This window comes from Bufo gargarizans, chromosome 11 (genome assembly GCF_014858855.1).
Source record: "Bufo gargarizans isolate SCDJY-AF-19 chromosome 11, ASM1485885v1, whole genome shotgun sequence".
Classification (NCBI taxonomy): Eukaryota; Metazoa; Chordata; class Amphibia; order Anura; family Bufonidae; genus Bufo; species Bufo gargarizans.
This window is the reverse complement of record NC_058090.1, coordinates 30,048,441-30,066,009: the sequence shown is the minus strand read 5'-3', so window position 1 is coordinate 30,066,009 and position 17,569 is coordinate 30,048,441. Positions and strand designations below refer to the sequence as shown.

The 17,569-nt window shown below is 48.0% G+C and overlaps 1 protein-coding gene across 3 annotated transcripts; it reads left to right on the top strand.

Moving 5' to 3' along the window:
• Positions 1 to 450: 450 nt before the first annotated feature.
• Positions 451 to 17,071, top strand: CDCA4 (cell division cycle associated 4). 3 transcript variants are annotated; one of them, XM_044272348.1, is made up of 3 exons: positions 451 to 624; positions 14,978 to 15,206; positions 15,365 to 17,071. In XM_044272348.1, exon 3 carries the CDS (start codon positions 15,371 to 15,373, stop codon positions 16,109 to 16,111), a length of 741 nt encoding a protein of 246 aa, XP_044128283.1. In that variant the 5' UTR covers positions 451 to 624; positions 14,978 to 15,206; positions 15,365 to 15,370; the 3' UTR covers positions 16,112 to 17,071. The 3 variants fall into 3 exon arrangements, with proteins under 3 accessions (XP_044128283.1, XP_044128282.1, XP_044128281.1); XM_044272347.1 differs by having other exon boundaries at positions 14,973 to 15,206; XM_044272346.1 differs by lacking the exon at positions 14,978 to 15,206.
• Positions 17,072 to 17,569: the final 498 nt, after the last annotated feature.

The window sequence follows — 17,569 nt, the reverse complement described above, 5'->3', positions numbered from 1 at the left end:
TCTGGAAATTGCGGATCTGCAAAACACGGATCCCGGCCAAGTGCGAGCCACTGTTTATTAACTTCTGTAGAAATGTCCTAAACTTGTCCGCAAAATGGCCAAGAATAGGACATATTCTATCTTTTTATGCAGAGCCGCATCCCAAAAAACTAAAAATAATGCGGATCAGATGTGGAGCCAACATACGGTCTGTACAGGAGCCCTTATTCAGGTTGAGGAAAATTGTTCTCATTCATAATAAAAAGGAATAACGATGATAAATCGGCCCTGCTCTTCCCCCTCCCCGGCGCTGCTGAATGGCCCTTTGTCAGGCGGGGGCCAGCTCTGCCTCCCTGCTGAGTTTCGAACCTTGTGCCCATTTCTCCGAACCAATCGGAAACTAGGAAAGGGGCGGGGACTGGAGATCCATGGTAACATCCCGTTGGCCGGAGCCGAGGAGGGGGCGGGGCTAGGTTCGTGCTGCTGCTTCCCTGTGGTGTCTGCCGTGAGAGCGGGACGGGGGAAAAAACGCAGCCGGAACCTGACTCGCCTGGCTGAGGAGGACCGGCGTCATTTGCGGTTTCGCTACCAAGAAGTGACCCTCCGCGCCTCTGTGTATGCCGCTAACCGGGCTGAAATCGCACGGTGAGTGAGGCGGGAAAAGAGGGGGGGTTGGTGGTGGTGAGGTTTCGCGAGGAGCCTAGCTCCGTAGAGCCGGGATGCGAGGCTCGCACTCTCCGGTCGTCGAGGGCTTCTCTACTTCCGTTCAGTTTGATTAACTTTCCGTAACCGACATTGTGGAGGGAATGTAACAATGGACGACTACAAAATGGCGCCTGCTCGCTCCCTAGTCATCGGGTAGCGGCGTGGTGACGTCACTACGGAAGCCTGCGCCGTCCAGTCCGCGCTCTATATAATAGGATGCGGATTTGAGAGCAGCGAGTTCTTGATAACTGATTATCTAGGCTACTTAAAGGAACACTCCATGCCGCTAATACACCGTGTTATGCCTAGCGCAGGGCCTGAGGGGGCCAGAGACTTCCTGTGTCATGCTCCTCCCCCTCAGCCCACTACTGGGCGGAGCCTATTGGATTATTTTTGCCTGAAATGTTCCTTTTATTACTTTTGAGACAGTTCAAGTGCATTTGATTCTCCTGTCTCCATAGTTTGCTGCAGGATGCTGGTGTCCTGGCCATTTAGTTTGCAGGGGATTACCAAAACTGGATGTGATTGTAACAAACCCTCAGCTGTGAGGAGTGGTTAGGTCACTACCCCCCCCCCCCCCCCCCCCCCAGTCGCACAGATTAGGCTACTTTCACACTGGCGTTTTGGCTTTCCGTTTGTGAGATCCGTTCAGAGCTCTCAAAAGCGGTTCCAAAACGGATCAGTTTTGCCCTAATGCATCCTGAATGGATAAGGATCCGCTCACAATGCATCAGTTTGCCTCCGATCCGTCTCCCTTCTGCTTGCAGCGTTTTGGTGTCCGTCTGATGAAACTGAGCCAAACGAATCCGTCCCGACACACAATGTAAGTCAATGGGGATGGATCTGTTTTCACTGACACAATCAAAAACGGACCCATCCTCTATTGACTTTCACTGGTGTTCAAGACGGATCCGTATTGGCTATGTAATAAGGCCTCATGCACACGATCGTAGGTTTCCCGTATTGCGGATCCGCAATACACGGTCACCACTCAGTGTGCATTCTGCATCACGGATGCGGAACGGAAGCACTACAGAGTGCTTCCGCTGCGTTTCGTCCCGTACTTCCGTTCCACAAAAAGATAGAACGTGTGTAAGATTCCTACTTACCTGCTCCGGTGGTGCATGGTCACATGCAATGCTCCAGCCAATGACTGGCTTCAGCAGTGACGTGATGACGAGCACCACCCGAGCAGGTAAGTAGGAATCTTTTGTTCAGGGGGCATGCTGGGGGCACTTCAAACAAAAATCATTATTCCTGGAAAAACTCCTATGGAGGGGTTATACGGGAACTAGATATTGCTGGCTATCCTTAGGATAGGTCATCAATATAGATCAGTGGGGTCCGACACCCCCTGCCGACCAGTTGCTGGCTATCCTTAGGATAGGTCATCAATATAGATCAGTGGGGTCCAACACCCCCGCCGACCAGCTGTTTGAGGGGTCTGCGGCCTCCTCCTAGCTTACTAAACGCGGCGCTGCCCATTGGGGGAGTTTTCACCTTAAATTTTCCAAAGGAGCTTTCAAAAATGAAAGGTGGAATCTGGTTGCTATGGGTAACTATGCCAATTTTCTTTTACACCAGAATTGATCAATTCTGCCCCCAGAACGATGAACGTTGACGTCACTGGCCTGGGCCGATGGGTGGGGGGTGTCGGGAGTCAGACCCCGCCGATCTGATAATGATGCGCTATTCTGAGGAGGCCCCTTTAAAGAATTGAAGTCTTATTTCTCGGGAACGCCACAACCAGTTTCTGCAAGATACGACCGCAGGGACGTGCACTACGAAGCTCGTCTTTGGGCTTCCGGGTCCGCAAAGTATTGGACATGTCCTGTTCTCGGCCGTATCTGTGGGTCGCTGACCCATTAGTCAACAGGAATGCACATGGATGGTGCCCGTGCATCGCAGCATCGGCACAGAGCCCTTACATTAATCTGAATGAGCCCTGAGTATCGTTTTAATCAGCAGGATCAACTCTACCTATGCTCGTTTAAAGGTGTCGCTCCTGCATAAAGTCCCCCCTATAAAGAATGTTTCAATGATAACCATAACTCTTCAGAACTGGTCATTACACAGCGATAAAGCGAGTGGAGGTAAATGTCCGGTAATCCCTTCTAATACATGGGACGGGTCATGTTTCCCCATAGAAGGGTGTGTACTTGCTGAATTTGGCATTGATTCTTTTCACCTGGTAAATGTCCCCACGTGTCATCCGATTGACCTCCGTAGGTAAGAAAGGTGACAGATCCGGCCAAAGAAAGCGCGGCCTGCTGCTCAGAGCGAGGATGGAGGGGACTATACCGACGGCAGGATCCGAACCCTGCGGGGTGCGGGATTTGTACTGCAGCCTGGGCTTCTGCTATGACGAGCGAGGGGCTGTCAGTCAGTACTGTACTTCTCGCCTTATAAGACGCACCTCTGTTTTAGTGAAGGAAATAAAAAATACAAAAAAAAAAAAAAAAAAAAATTTTTCATTAGACCTCAGATCAGACCACTAATGTTGGGGCTCGATCTGCAAAACACGGATACTGGCCCTGGACCCATTAAACTCAATGGGTCTGCAAAAAAAATAATGAATGCAACGCTGACGTCGTTTGCGGAGTGCAAAAAGGTTTATTAACACGACCGTATATTTGTGTCCGCGTCCGCAAAATTGCAGAATGGATGCAGACCCATTCACTTCAATGGGGCCGCAAAAGATGCAGACAGCGCTCCGTATGATGTCCGCTTCCTTCTTTCTGTTCTGCGGCCCCACAAAAAAACGGAACGTGTCCTGTTCTTGTCCGCAATTGCAAACAAGAACAGGCATTTCTTTCATAGGGCTGTCTGTTCTGCAAAATGCGGAACCGCAAAAACTGATCTGGTCGTCTGAATGAGCCCTAAAGGTCACTCATGTTGTTCCTGTGAGCGCTGAGTCTCAGTCCATTGAGACCACACACCAGGCTACTGTGGCGGGCTCTAGCCGTCCGCCATGATGGCACCGCACCCATCAAGGTGAGCATATTGCGCAGTGTCTTTTACTATTGAGTCTAAGGCTACTTTCACACTCGCGTTTGGTGCAGACCCGTCATGGATCTGCACAAACGCATCCGTTCAGATAATACAACCGTCTGCATCCGTCCAGAACGGAGCCGTTTCTATTATCTTTAACATAGCCAAAACGGATCCGTCTTGAACATCATTGAAAGTCAATGGAAGACGGATTCCGTTTTTCTATTGTGCCAAATTGTGTCAGTGAAAACTGATCCGTTCCCATTGACTTACATTGTGTGTCAGGGCGGATCCGTTTGGCTCAGTTTAGTCAGACGGACACCAAAACGCAATTGCCTCCAAAGCGGAACAGAGACTGATCTGAGGCAAACTGATGCATTCTGAGCGGATCCTTTTTCATTCAGAATGCAAACTGATCCGTTTTGGACCGTGTGTGAGAGCCCTGAACGCATCTCGCAAACGGAAAGCCAAAACGCCAGTGTGAAAGTAGCCTAAACCAGCGGGCGGCTCCCCATGTGGCCTCTGGATGTAAATCTGCGCAGTCCTCGTGCTTCCGTGTGTATTTTGTGTATAACGTTTTTATATACCAGAACCTTGTGCACATGGAGTGTTCTTTTTTTCCTTATAGTAAGGTTAGAGGCCATTGTATATGTAGGTCAGTCTATGCAGCAGTACTGTCCCCCCCGGCATCCCAGAGCGGAGGATGACCTGTGAGTGGCGGGGCGCCTGGGACCGAGCATCTATCACTGTGTTCTTCTCTCCCTCTGCTATTTGCACAGCGCAGCCTGAGTGACATCATCGTAGCGTCCCCGGCTGAGGTTGGAGCTGATGTAAGTCGGTGTCAGTGCATCACTTTTCTTTAACAATTTTTGTAAAATTTACATTATAGATATGTATATTCTTATTTATTTAATCAATTTTTTTTATTGAAGAGGACCTGTCACCCCCCTGACATCTGTTTTAGGCCCCCTTCACATATACAGACGTGGACAAAATTGTTGGTACCCTTTGGTCAATGAAAGAAAAAGTCACAATGGTCACAGAAATAACTTTAATCTGACAAAAGTAATAATAAATTAAAATTCTATAAATGTTAACCAATGAAAGTCAGACATTGTTTTTCAACCATGCTTCAACAGAATTATGTAAAAAAATAAACTCATGAAACAGGCATGGACAAAAATGATGGTACCCCTAACTTAATATTTTGTTGCGCAACCTTTTGAGGCAATCACTGCAATCAAACGCTTCCTGTAACTGTCAATGAGACATCTGCACCTCTCAGCAGGTATTTTGGCCCACTCCTCATGAGCAAACTGCTCCAGTTGTGTCCGGTTTGAAGGGTGCCTTTTCCAGACTGCATGTTTCAGCTCCTTCCAAAGATGCTCAATAGGATTGAGGTCAGGGCTCATAGAAGGCCACTTTAGAATAGTCCAATTTTTTCCTCTTAGCCATTCTTGGGTGTTTTTAGCGGTGTGTTTTGGGTCATTGTCCTGTTGCAAGACCCATGACCTGCGACTGAGACCAAGCTTTCTGACACTGGCTAGTACATTTCTCTCTAGAATTCCTTGATAGTCTTGAGATTTCATTGTACCCTGCACAGATTCAAGACACCCTGTGCCAGACGCAGCAAAGCAGCCCCAGAACATAACAGAGCCTCCTCCATGTTTCACAGTAGGGACAGTGTTCTTTTCTTGATATGCTTCATTTTTTCGTCTGTGAACATACAGCTGATGTGCCTTGGCAAAAACTTCGATTTTTGTCTCATCTGTCCACAGGACATTCTCCCAGAAGCTTTGTGGCTTGTCAACATGTAGTTTGGCATATTCCAGTCTTGCTTTTTTATGATTCGTTTTCAACAATGGTGTCCTCCTTGGTCGTCTCCCATGTAGTCCACTTTGGCTCAAACAACGACGGATGGTGCGATCTGACACTGATGTTCCTTGAGCATGAAGTTCACCTTGAATCTCTTTAGAAGTCTTTCTAGGCTCTTTTGTTACCATTCGGATTATCCGTCTCTTAGATTTGTCATCAATTTTCCTCCTGCGGCCACGTCCAGGGAGGTTGGCTACAGTCCCATGGATCTTAAACTTATGAATAATATGTGCAACTGTACTCACAGGAACATCTAGTTGCTTGGAGATGGTCTTATAGCCTTTACCTTTAACATGCTTGTCTATAATTTTCTTTCTGATCTCTTGAGACAGCTCTTTCCTTTGCTTCCTCTGGTCCATGTCGAGTGTGGTACACACCATATCACCAAACAACACAGTGATTACCTGGAGCCATATATATAGGCCCAATGGCTGATTACAAGGTTGTAGACACCTGTGATGCTAATTAGTGGACACACCTTGAATTAACATGTCCCTTTGGTCACATTATGTTCTGTGTTTTCTAGGGGTACCATCATTTTTGTCCATGCCTGTTTCATGAGTTTATTTTTTTACATAATTCTGTTGAAGCATGGTTGAAAAACAATGTCTGACTTTCATTGGTTAACATTTATAGAATTTTAATTTATTATTACTTTTGTCAGATTAAAGTTATTTCTGTGACCATTGTGACTTTTTCTTTCATTGACCAAAGGGTACCAACAATTTTGTCCACGTCTGTATCAGTCTTGTCAGGCAGAAGAACTGAGCCTGCAGCGATTTTCTGTCCACCGCATCACCACTGAGAGTGGACGAACCCCCCCCCCCCCCCCCCCCATAGAAAGCTATGGGATCGGTTTGGGCCCTTAGTAACCACGTCAATTCCCCATGCATGTAATCCAATAACTCTGGAGTACAATTCCTCTGTTATTCCTCCTGGAGGTATATGAATGAATCGCCGACCCGGTGTGTCCCTTCTCAGTCTGACGCTGTCCAATCAGTGCTCTGACAGTTGGATTAATAGAGGAATGACACAACATAGCCATAAGGATAGATGCCCAGAATTGTATTGATGTGGGGGATGCAAATAGTTACTAAAACAGACAGGAGAGGTGACAGGTCCTCTTTAAATGTTCTTACTTTCACACGTGAACACGTTAGTGTGTAAAGGCCCATTTACACAGGCCGAGGGTGCGGGCAATTAATGGGAACAAATCGTTTTCTCCTGATAATTGCCTGGTCGTGAGTGGGGGGGGGGGGGGGTGCAGAGTCCACGCCTCTGCTGAACGGGGATGAATGATCGCAAATGGGATTGTTTCCGTGCAGCAGATCACTGTTTACGCAAGACAACCTGCTGCAGAGAAACAATAATTTCCGTGTCTGCATTAAAGGTGTCGATACCCATTCGGTGGCAGACGGGCCTTCCTTGGATGCTTTTTTCAATAATTGCCCCGTTTGTTAGCCCATGTAAAGGGGCCTTAAACAGGTATTCCCATTTCAGACAATGGGGGCATATCGCTAGGATATGCCCCCATTGTCTGATAGGTGTGGGGAGCACTGTGGCTGGAGGACCTCAGAATTCCCGGGGTCCGTCCACCACCAAGTGCTGCTCCCATAGAAGTGAATGGGAGTGCACCGCGCATGTGCAGCCCATGCTCCCGTTCATTTCTATGGGGCAGATGGCAATAGCCAAGCCAGCGCTCGGCTATTTTCGGCGGCCCTATAGAAATGAATGGAGGGCGGCTGCGCATGCTCAGTGCGCCCTCTGTTCATCTCCCGGCTCCGTTCTCATTGTAGGTGCGGGTCCCAGCGGTGGGACCCGCACCTATCAGACAATGGGGGCATATCCTAGCAATACCCATTGTCTGAGATGGGAAAACCCCTAGAATTTCTTATCTGTTAACGTATACTAAAACCCTGGAAACCTTCCCTGCTCCATTGTAACAACAACCCCCCCTCAGGCTATGACCTTCAGCTAGAGCAGCCTCCCTACATGGGCCCTCAAGTAATGAAGCAGCGACACAGTTCTCCCCTATTATGTAGATTGTAGTGTTAAAACATAGAGGGCATTGTCTGCTTTGTGCAAAAGAGAGACCTGTGGTGGCCGATCATTCTTAGGCTGGGTTCACACGGGCGTTGCGGGTGACATGCGGGAACATGCGCGATTTTTATTTTAATGTGCTTTGCATTTTTTTAAATTTAAGTTTTATTTATTTTTTCTGTTGGGTTTAGGCTGGGTTAAGGTAGTAAACGTGAACACCCGTCCCCACACACGCACACTAAATAAAGTTTTACACACACACACACACACACACACATTCCCCTATGGCCCGCCAGATGTTCTCAGTCCGAGGAGGCATACACCCTGCTTGTCTGACTCCTAAAGCCCCAGTGAGGACGAGGATGACCCCACTTTCCTCTTGTCATCCGCTTCCTCATCATCTAGTGATGATGATGAGCCCCCAAGGCGGCGGAGATGCCGCCAGGTGGAGCCAGGAGACCCCCATGCCACTAGTATGGGCCACCCTGGGGCTCGTACTAGTTTTCCGGCCCACTAGATAAGTCCACCCGAGTCCCCTACCGATGAACTTGCATGGTGTGCCCCAGAGGATTTTGAGCCTGTGATTCCTGACTTTGTTGGCCAACCAGGAATCCAGACTCCCACAGTTGGCTTCACTGAATATGACTTTTTTTATTTTCAGTGACCACTTTGTAAATCTGGTGGAGCAAACAAACTTGATCGCCTAACAATTCATTCAACATGTTCAAAACCCAGTGTCAGGCAGTACTGGAGTGGGGACGTCCTCTACCAGAACCCACTCTACTATATTGCCATGACAAGTTCCCGTTTTGAGGCCATTCGGAAATGCCTGCATTATGGGAGGAGTTGATCTCTCTGATCAAGTCCTCAAGCCATATAACGCAATGCGCAAAACCAGAGCATGGTACAAAAAAGTAGCGGTCTACTTGGTACAAGTTGCCTTGAACAACTCTTTTGTGCTGTCCCGGAGCGCTGGCAACAATGGGAAATTCCTCCAGTTCTATGAGGCAGTCCTCAAGGCCCTGATTTTTTTCTGACCGGGAAAGAGCAGGCCGGAGTACCTCGGGAACTGTAGGCGCCCGGATCGTCCCTGGCCAACACTTTCCAGGTGTGGTTCACTATACTAGAAAGAAGGGACGGACCCAAAAAAAAGTGCAGAGGGGGGATATGGAAGGACACCACCACTCAGTGTGACACGTGCCCCGATCATCTGGGCCTATGCATTCACAGTTGCTTCAGGAAGTACCACACTTCCATGGAGTACTACATTTATAATCCCCTTCCCCAATTTTAATACTGTTTTGGCCACAGACAATCGCCCAGGGAAAAAAAAAAATATCGCTCTCAGACTTTGGAGACACTAAAACAAAACATTATATTTTTTTTTATATTATTTTGTAAAACAAAAGAAAAGATATACTGTATATTAGTTATCGCCACATCCGTAAGAATCTAAACTATAAAAATAGCACATGACTATGGAGATACTAAAATGTTTTTGGAGTTTCTACTCCTAGGGGTGCATCAGGGGGGCTTCAAATGGGACATGGTGTAAATAAACCAGTCCAGCAAAATCTGCCTTCCAGAAATCATATGGCGTTCCTTTCCTTCTGCGCCCTGCCGTGTGCCCGTACAGTAGTTTACGACCACATATGGGATGTTTCTGCAATAAATATAGCATTTTGTTTGGCTGTTAACCCTTGCTTTGTTACTGGAAAAAATTGCTTAAAATTGAAAATTTGCCCAAAAATTGAAATTCTGAAATTTTATCTCCATTTGCCAATAACTCAGATTTACAAAAAATGGCCTGGTCCTTAAGGTGAAAATGAGCCGGGGGTTAAAGGGCATCTGTCAGCAGTTTTGTACCTATGACACTGGCTGACCTGTTACATGTGCGCTTGGCAGCTGAAGGCATCTGTGTTGGTCCAATGTTGATACGTGCCCGCATTGCTGAGGAAAATGATGTTTTATTATATGCAAATGAACATCTAGGAGCAACGGGGGCGTTGTCATTACACCTAGAGGCTCTGCTCTCTGCAACCTCTGCACTTTGACAGGGCCAGGCAGTGTAATGTGATCACACCTGACCCTGTCAATCACAGTGCAGGAGTGGCAGAGAGCAGAGCCTCTAGGTGTAATGAAAACGCCCCCGTTGCTCCTAGAGGCTCATTTGCATATAGTAAAACATCATTTTCCTCAGCAATACGGGCACATATGAACATGGGACCAACACAGATGCCTTCAGCTGCCAAGCGCACATGTAACAGGTCAGCCAGTGTCCTAGGTACAAAACTGCTGACAGATGCCCTTTTTAACATAAACGTTTTTTTGTGTAGGTTAAACATAAGACAAAAATGTGATGTGAACCCAGCCTAAGAAACAGAAGATTAAAGGGAACCTGTCACCAGCAACCCGACTACCAAACGGTTTGCATAGCTGTGGTTCACCTGATTAATATATGGGTCATGTGATGGCTACAGCCAATGAGTGGACACGGGTGACGTGTCACCAGGTCATGTGACATGTCTCTGTTGCGGCCGTTCTTTGACTGCAGTGGTCATGTGACTCTTGTTAAACTGGATGTTGACGCAGGGATACCAGGACCTGCAGAGCCAGCAGGGCAACGATGGAGCCAGGACCCGGCAGCAGATATCAGGGAGTAAAGATTACCACTGTGGGCACGCTGGGGGGGTCTGTATGCTACTTTATAAGAAAATTGACCAAGAATGCATGGCAGCCCAGCAATTGGCTTGGGCAGTATTTGTAGGATTACTTTCTTACAATTCTGTCTTGGGGGTGCTTCAGGTTTGGAAAGTACAGGGCTCTGCAATAGTCTATTGATTAATGTATATATGGACTTAAAGAGGACCTTTCACCTGGAAAAACATTGTGAACTAAGTATCATGACATATACAGCGGCGCCCAGGGATCTCACTGCACTTACTATTATCCCTGGGCGCCGCTCCGTTCTCCCGTTATGTCCTCCGGTATGTTCGGGGACTTGGTTATAGTAGGCGGAGACTGCCCTTGTTCTGCTGGGCGTCTCCTTCTCCTAGGCTGTAGCGCTGGCCAATCGCAGCACACAGCTCACAGCCTGGGAGAAAAAACCTCCCAGGCTGTGAGCTCTGCGATTGGCCAGCGCTACAGCCTAGGAGAAGGAGACGCCCAGCAGAACAAGGGCAGTCTCCGCCTACTATAACCAAGTCCCCGAACATACCGGAGGACATAACGGGAGAACGGAGCGGCGCCCAGGGATAATAAGTGCAGTGAGATCCCTGGGCGCCGCTGTATATGTCATGATACTTAGTTCACAATGTTTTTCCAGGTGAAAGGTCCTCTTTAAAGGGGTTGACTCATCATGGACAATGGGGGCATCCCTTGTCTTATAGGTGTAGGTCCCACTTTTGGGACCCGCACCTATATCGAGAACAGAGCATTGCAAATGAAGGAGGGTGCATGCGCCGCTGCCCTCCATTAATTTTCTATGGGGCCAGTGAAAATAGCCGAGCACTGGCTCGGCTATTTCAGTCGACCCCATAGAAATGAATGGAAGCGCGCGGTACGCTTCCATTAACTTCTGTGGGGAAGTCTGCTTGGTGGTGGCGGCCGGACCGGAGTCCCTACAGCCACCACCTTGTGGGGTTCCGTTCTCTATATAGGTGTGGGTCCCAGCATTGGGACCCACACCTATAAGACAGTGGGGGCATATCCTAGCGATATTCCCCCATTGTCCATGATAAGACAACCCCTTTAAGTGTACAGCTGTGGAAGTAATGGGAGGTGTGGATTACCAGTTAGGCCAGACGAGCCAGTTGAATGTGATAAACTTGCAGGGTGTGGCAGTGACAGGTCCTGTTCTGACCTCCGCTCCTCTGACAGGATCACACAGCATTAGGCCTCCTGCACACGAACGTGTGCGCCCCTTGGCCGTGCTACAGCCGGCAAATTGCGGGCCGCAATGCACGAACACCGACCGTAGTGCAGCAGGTCACGGACCCATTCACGTTAATGGGTCCACGATCTGCCCGTTCCGCAAAAAGATAGGACATGTTCTATCTTTTTGCGCAACTGCAGTACAGGACGAAACCCCTCCGTAGTGCTTCCGTTCCGGATTTGCAGACCCATTGAAGTGAATGGGTCCGCATCTGTGATGCGGAATGCCCACGGAACGGCGCCCATGTAATACGGCAACAGGCCTTATCCTGATTTACAGTGCCTTGCAAAAGTATTCACACACCCCACCCCCCTTGACTTTTCTTCGTATTTTGATGCCTCACAACCTGGAATTAACACGTATTATTTGATTTAATTTACAGAACATGCCCACAACTTTGAAGATGTTTTTACTTATTTTTATTGTGAAGCAAACAACAAATTGGACAAAATCGCCAAGTCAATGTGCAGAACTATTCACCCCCCTAAAGTCAGTACTTTGTAGAGCCACCTTTTGCAGCAATCACAGCTTCAAGTCACTTTGGATAAGTCTCTATGAGCAGTCGCCACATCTTACCGCTGGGATTTTTGCCCATTCCTCCTTGCAGAACTGCCCCAGCTCCTTCAGGTTGGATGGTTTGCGCTTGTGAACAGCAATCTCTAAGTCTGACCACAGATGTTCTATTGGATTGAGATCTGGGCTGTGACTCGGCCATTCCAACACATTTACATGTTTCCCCTTAAACCTCTCAAGTGCTGCTTTAGCCGTGTGTTTGGGGTCATTGTCCTGCTGGAAGGTGAACCTCTGTCATAGCCTCAGATCACACACAGAGTGGTACAGGTTTTGCTCAAGAATATCCCTGTATTTATCACCATCCGTCTTTCCCTCAACTCTCACCAGTTTCCCAGTCCCATCCTCCCAGCATGATGCTGCCACCACCATGTCTCACTGTGGGGATGGTGTTCTTAGGGTGATGTGTTGGGTTTGCGCCAGACACATTGTTTTTTTTTTTATGGCCGAAAAGTTCAATTAGTCTCATCAGACCAGAGCACCTTCCTCCATACATTTTGGGAGTCTCCCAGATGCCTTTTCCCAAACTCGCAACGTGACTGTTTTTAGCTGAAAGTAATGGCTTTCTTCTGGCCACTCTGCCATAAAGCCCAACTCTATGGAGCGTATGGCTTATTGTCGTCCTATGTACAGATACTCCAGTCTCTGCTGTGGAACTCTGCAGCTCCTCCAGGGTTACCTTAGGTCTCTGTGCTGCCTCTCTGATTAATGCCCTCCTTGCCCGGTCCGTGAGTTTTGGTGGGTGGCCGTCTCTTGGCAGGTTTGCTGTTGTGCCATGTTCTTTCCATTTGGTTATAATAGATTTGATGGTGCTCCTGGAGATCATCAAGGTTTGGATACTTTTTTATCACCTAACCCTGACTTGTACTTCACAACAACATTGTCCCTTACTTGTTTGGAGAGTTCCTTGGTCTTCATGGCAGTGTTTGGTTAGTGATGCCTCTTGCTTAGGTGTTGCAGCCTCTGGGGGCCTTTCAAAATGTATGTATATGTAATGACAGATCATGTGACACTTAGATGGCACACAGGTGACCTCATTTCACTAATTATGTGACTTCTGAAGGTAATTAGTAGCACCAGAGCTTTTTATGGGCTTCCTAACAAAGGGGGTGAATACATACGCACATGGCAATTTTCTGTTTTCTATTTCCAAACAATAGTTTTATTTATATATATTTTTCTCATTTCACTTGATTAACTCAGACTATTGTGTTCTGATCCATCACATACATTCAGATTAACAAAACATTGAACTTAAGGCTGTAATGTAACAAAACACGGAAAAAGTCAAGGGGGTGAATACTTTGGCAAGGCACTGTATAAGGTCTCTTGCACACAAACGTATTTTATATCCGTTCGGTTTTTGCGGTTTCAGTTTGCGATCCATATGTGTATTCATTTCAATGGTTCCACACAAAAAAACGGAAGGCACTCTGTGTGCCTTCCGTTTACGTATTTCCGTTCCGCTAAGAGGTAGAACGTGTCCTATTATTGTCTGCATAACGGATGAGGATAGTACTGTTCTATTAGGGACCAGTTGTTCCGTTCCACAAACAACGGAATGCACGCGGATGTCATCCGTATTTTTTGCGGACCGCAAAATACAGAAAATGACATACAGTTGTGTGCAAGAGGCCTAAGGCTGTGTCCCTGTTAGACCTGTATCTACTGAATTACAGTGACGGATTCCAGGTCTCGCAGGGACACGCGGCATTATAAAGCCTCATGTAGACGGCTGTGTCCATAACTAGGGTACCGGCCGCGTGCACTCCACATTTTGTGGAACGGTACTTCCTGCATGTTCTCTTTAAAATAACAAAATGCAGATCGGATACGGCCCAAAACCATGGTCATGTGCATGAGCCCTAATGCAGGTAGCGGAGATCGGAACGGGACCTCGCGCTGCGAGTTTGTGACACGGAACTCACTCTTCTGTGTTCACAGATTCTCAGGATTGGCATAAAGCAAGAGCAGTGGTCAGCAACCTCATGGCACTCTAGCTGTTGTGAAACTACAACTCCCAGCATGCTCCCATCCCTTTTATGGGAATTCCAATAACAGTTAAAGAAGTGTGCGTGCTGGGATTTGTGGTTTCACAACAGCTGGAGTGCCGGAGGTTGCTGACTGCTGTGCCCCTAATGCCCAATGGGCAGGTAACTGATCCAGAATGGACATGGCAGTTGGGCATATCCTGAAAGTCAGATTAGTGGAGGTCCACTTCTGGTCTCATATGGGTGCCTTGTTTCATCGCAGAGGAGGCAGTTCATTGAAAGGGGTTTTCCAAGACTTATACACTGGATAGGTCATCAGTATCTAATTGGCGAGGGACCATTCCTTCTCGCAGCTTTCCCTAGGCCACGTCCATGGTTCACATGGCCTAGGCCTGTGATGGCTAACCTCCGGCACTCCAGCTCTGGTAAAGCTACAACTCCCAAGATGCACACTTGCTTGCCTGTTCCCAGAACTTCATAAAAATAAATGGAGCGTGCTGGGAGTCATAGTTTCACCACAGCTGGAGTGCCGGAGGTTAACCATCACTGGCCTAGGTGCAGCTCGGCCCTATTCAAGTGATTGGGGCCGAACTGCAATACCAAGCACTGCCACTATACAATGTACAGCACTGTGCTACTTCGAGGGTGGGGGTCCCGGATGTTGGACCCCCACCAATCAGATACTGATGACATGTCCAGAGGATAGGTAATCGGTTTTTAAATCTCGGAAAAACCTTTTGAAATGAATGGAAGCGATGGAAACCCCATGAGAGTGCCTGTAGCCAATGCAGCCAGATGTGTCTATTGCTGTTTTATGTGACGTATGAAATCTTCTGTTTTGCTGCAGGATTATTGCACTAACCGGTGTATTCTCATTTTCTGTTTAGTGCAGAATTAATGCTGTGGCGTTTCCTGATGCCTTATCATTTAGAAACGCTCTTCTCATGTGAGGATCATCCATAGTGCTTAATTGTGCCGTGGATCGAGGATCTCTAAAGCAGCATGCATCCTCCAGTGCAGACTTTATTAATCAGGACCAAAGTTGTTTGCCACTTTTCTTTCCTACAATGTGCTGCCGCAGTACACACACGAAGAAAACATTGTAATTGCCTTCTAAAGAGGTATACGTTTATTTTAGAGCATACGTGGTTGTGATTGCCTTGGCAGCCATCGTCTCCGTATACGTCTGCTGCTCTGCCAATGTCGTTGTGTAGCACGTGTGTGATATGGAATTCGTGCCCTCGTTAACACCTCTCCTCCTCCGTTTCCACCCTTACAGGGCATCATGTTCACTCGAGGAATGAAGAGAAAGTGCTTTGATCCAGAAGCCATTGACGGGTCCTTGGTCGATGTAAAGACTCATCCGTCCTATACCCTGGAACGTCAGTCCATGTTGGACATGTCGCTAGTGAAGCTTCAGCTGTGCCACATGCTGGTAGAGCCAAACCTCTGCCGTTCAGTGCTCATCGCCAACACGGTGAGGCAGATACAAGAGGAGATGACTCAAGACGGCAGCTGGCAGTTATTTTACGCACAGCAAATTGATCCCCCGGCCCCCTCGGATCGTCTCGTTTCGACAGAAATTCTGTGTCGCTCTTCCAAGGATCAAGCCGAAGAGAAATGCTCTGAAGAGGCCTATATTACATACAGCGAGGAGCTGGAGGTTCAAGAGACTCAGGAGATTTCTGAGCTCTCGACGGTCCCTTCGGTTAAAGTGGTGCAGAACGCGGCGTCCGGCCTCTGGGAGGAGGAAAGTCCGCAGGAAAACCGAGCAAACCTTCAAAAATCCATAGACCATATATTTGAAACCCTGGAAGGGAGAAACACCAATTCCATGGAAGACTTGTTTTCCGAGGTGGACACCTCTTATTACGACCTTGATACTGTGCTGACTGGGATGATGGGGAATTCTAAGCTGGGCCACTGCGATGTGCTTGAGAGCTTGTCCCAGTCCGCCGCGCCCACTCACTGCAAGGCAGAGCTCAACGAGATTGATCACGTTGTGGAGATTCTTGTCGAATCTTGAAGGTGATCTCCCATTATGCATGACGGCGTGTTTCTGGGTGATTTCCATCTTCAGTCGCCCCTCTTCTGCCAGGTTATTGCAGCCAATGTACTTTCCACCAGAGGTTGGCACCTACCTAGGCTCCTCTGTCTAGGGAATATATTTCCTGCCTAGGCAGGCAGGCTCGTCATTCAGTCTACCTCTATGGCGGCCATAGTGGAAGTGGTTCTCGTTCCGAAAGCCCCTCGTGTACCATCTTGACCAGTCTCTTACATGACATTGTGTTTATCTCCAGCATCCTGTATCTGTGATGCTAATAAAGGGAATGTATGAGATTTGGGGGAGGGAAGAACATGGCTGCTTTCTTCCAAAAAGGGCGCCATGTGTGTCCACAGGCCGCGTCAGGTATGTCGGCTTAGAGCTGCATTACCAGATACAAGCCACTGGACAAGAGGGACGCTGTTTTTGTAGAGAAGCAGCCATGTTTTTCATACAGACCCTTTTAAAATGTAACGGTTATATGAAATTATCACACAAAGCTGTAAACCAGTGGTGTCCAGCTCTCCAGCTATTACAGCTCCTGGCATGCTGGGTGTTGTAGTTTCACAATAGCTGAGGAGCCACAGGTTGGAGACCACTGTTTTCGACCATGTCATTAAAGGGGTTGTCTCACTTCAGAAAATGGCTTTTATCATGTGGACCAAGTCATTACAAGGTGCCTACTAATGTGTAGTGATTGTCCATATTGCCTCCTTTGCTGGCTTGATTCATTTTTCCATCTCATTATACACGGTTTGTATCCAGGGGTTAAGACCACCCTGCAATCCAGCAGCGGTGGTCGTGCTGGCGTATACTACAGGAAAAAGCACCAGAACCATGGGAGTGCGCATAGGCACGCTTCCATCCCTGCCACCTCGTACCTGCGCTACAGCCGTAACCATGGAAACAAACCATGTATAATGTGATGAAAAAATGAATCCAGCCAACAAAGGAGACAATATGGACAATAACAATACATTAGTAAGTACCTTGTATTAAAGGGTTTCTGTCACCAGAATTAACCCTATTAAACTGGCAGACATTGGCGACGTGCTAATATCAGCAGACCCCAACTCTCCTAACCGTATGCTTATGCTAATTGGCCTCTAGGAGGAGCGGGGGGGGGGGGGGGGGGGGGGCGTTGCTCCTGCTCCTAGAGGCTCCGTTCGCCCAACTCAAGTACGCCCTGTCGTGCAAGATTGACCGGGCCAGGCAGCGTTGGTCTCCTCCTGTCAGCCCTGTGTGCTGGGACTGCGCAGGCGCGAGATTTATCCAGCGCATAGGGCCAGCAGGAGAAGACTAACGCTGGCCCTGTCAATCAATGACGGCGGGGCGTGACTTGAGGTGGGTGAACAGAGCCTCTAGGAGCAGGAGCAACCCTCTGCCCCCCCGCTGCTCCTATAGGCTAACTAGCATATCACCAAAGTTCAAATTGTGCAG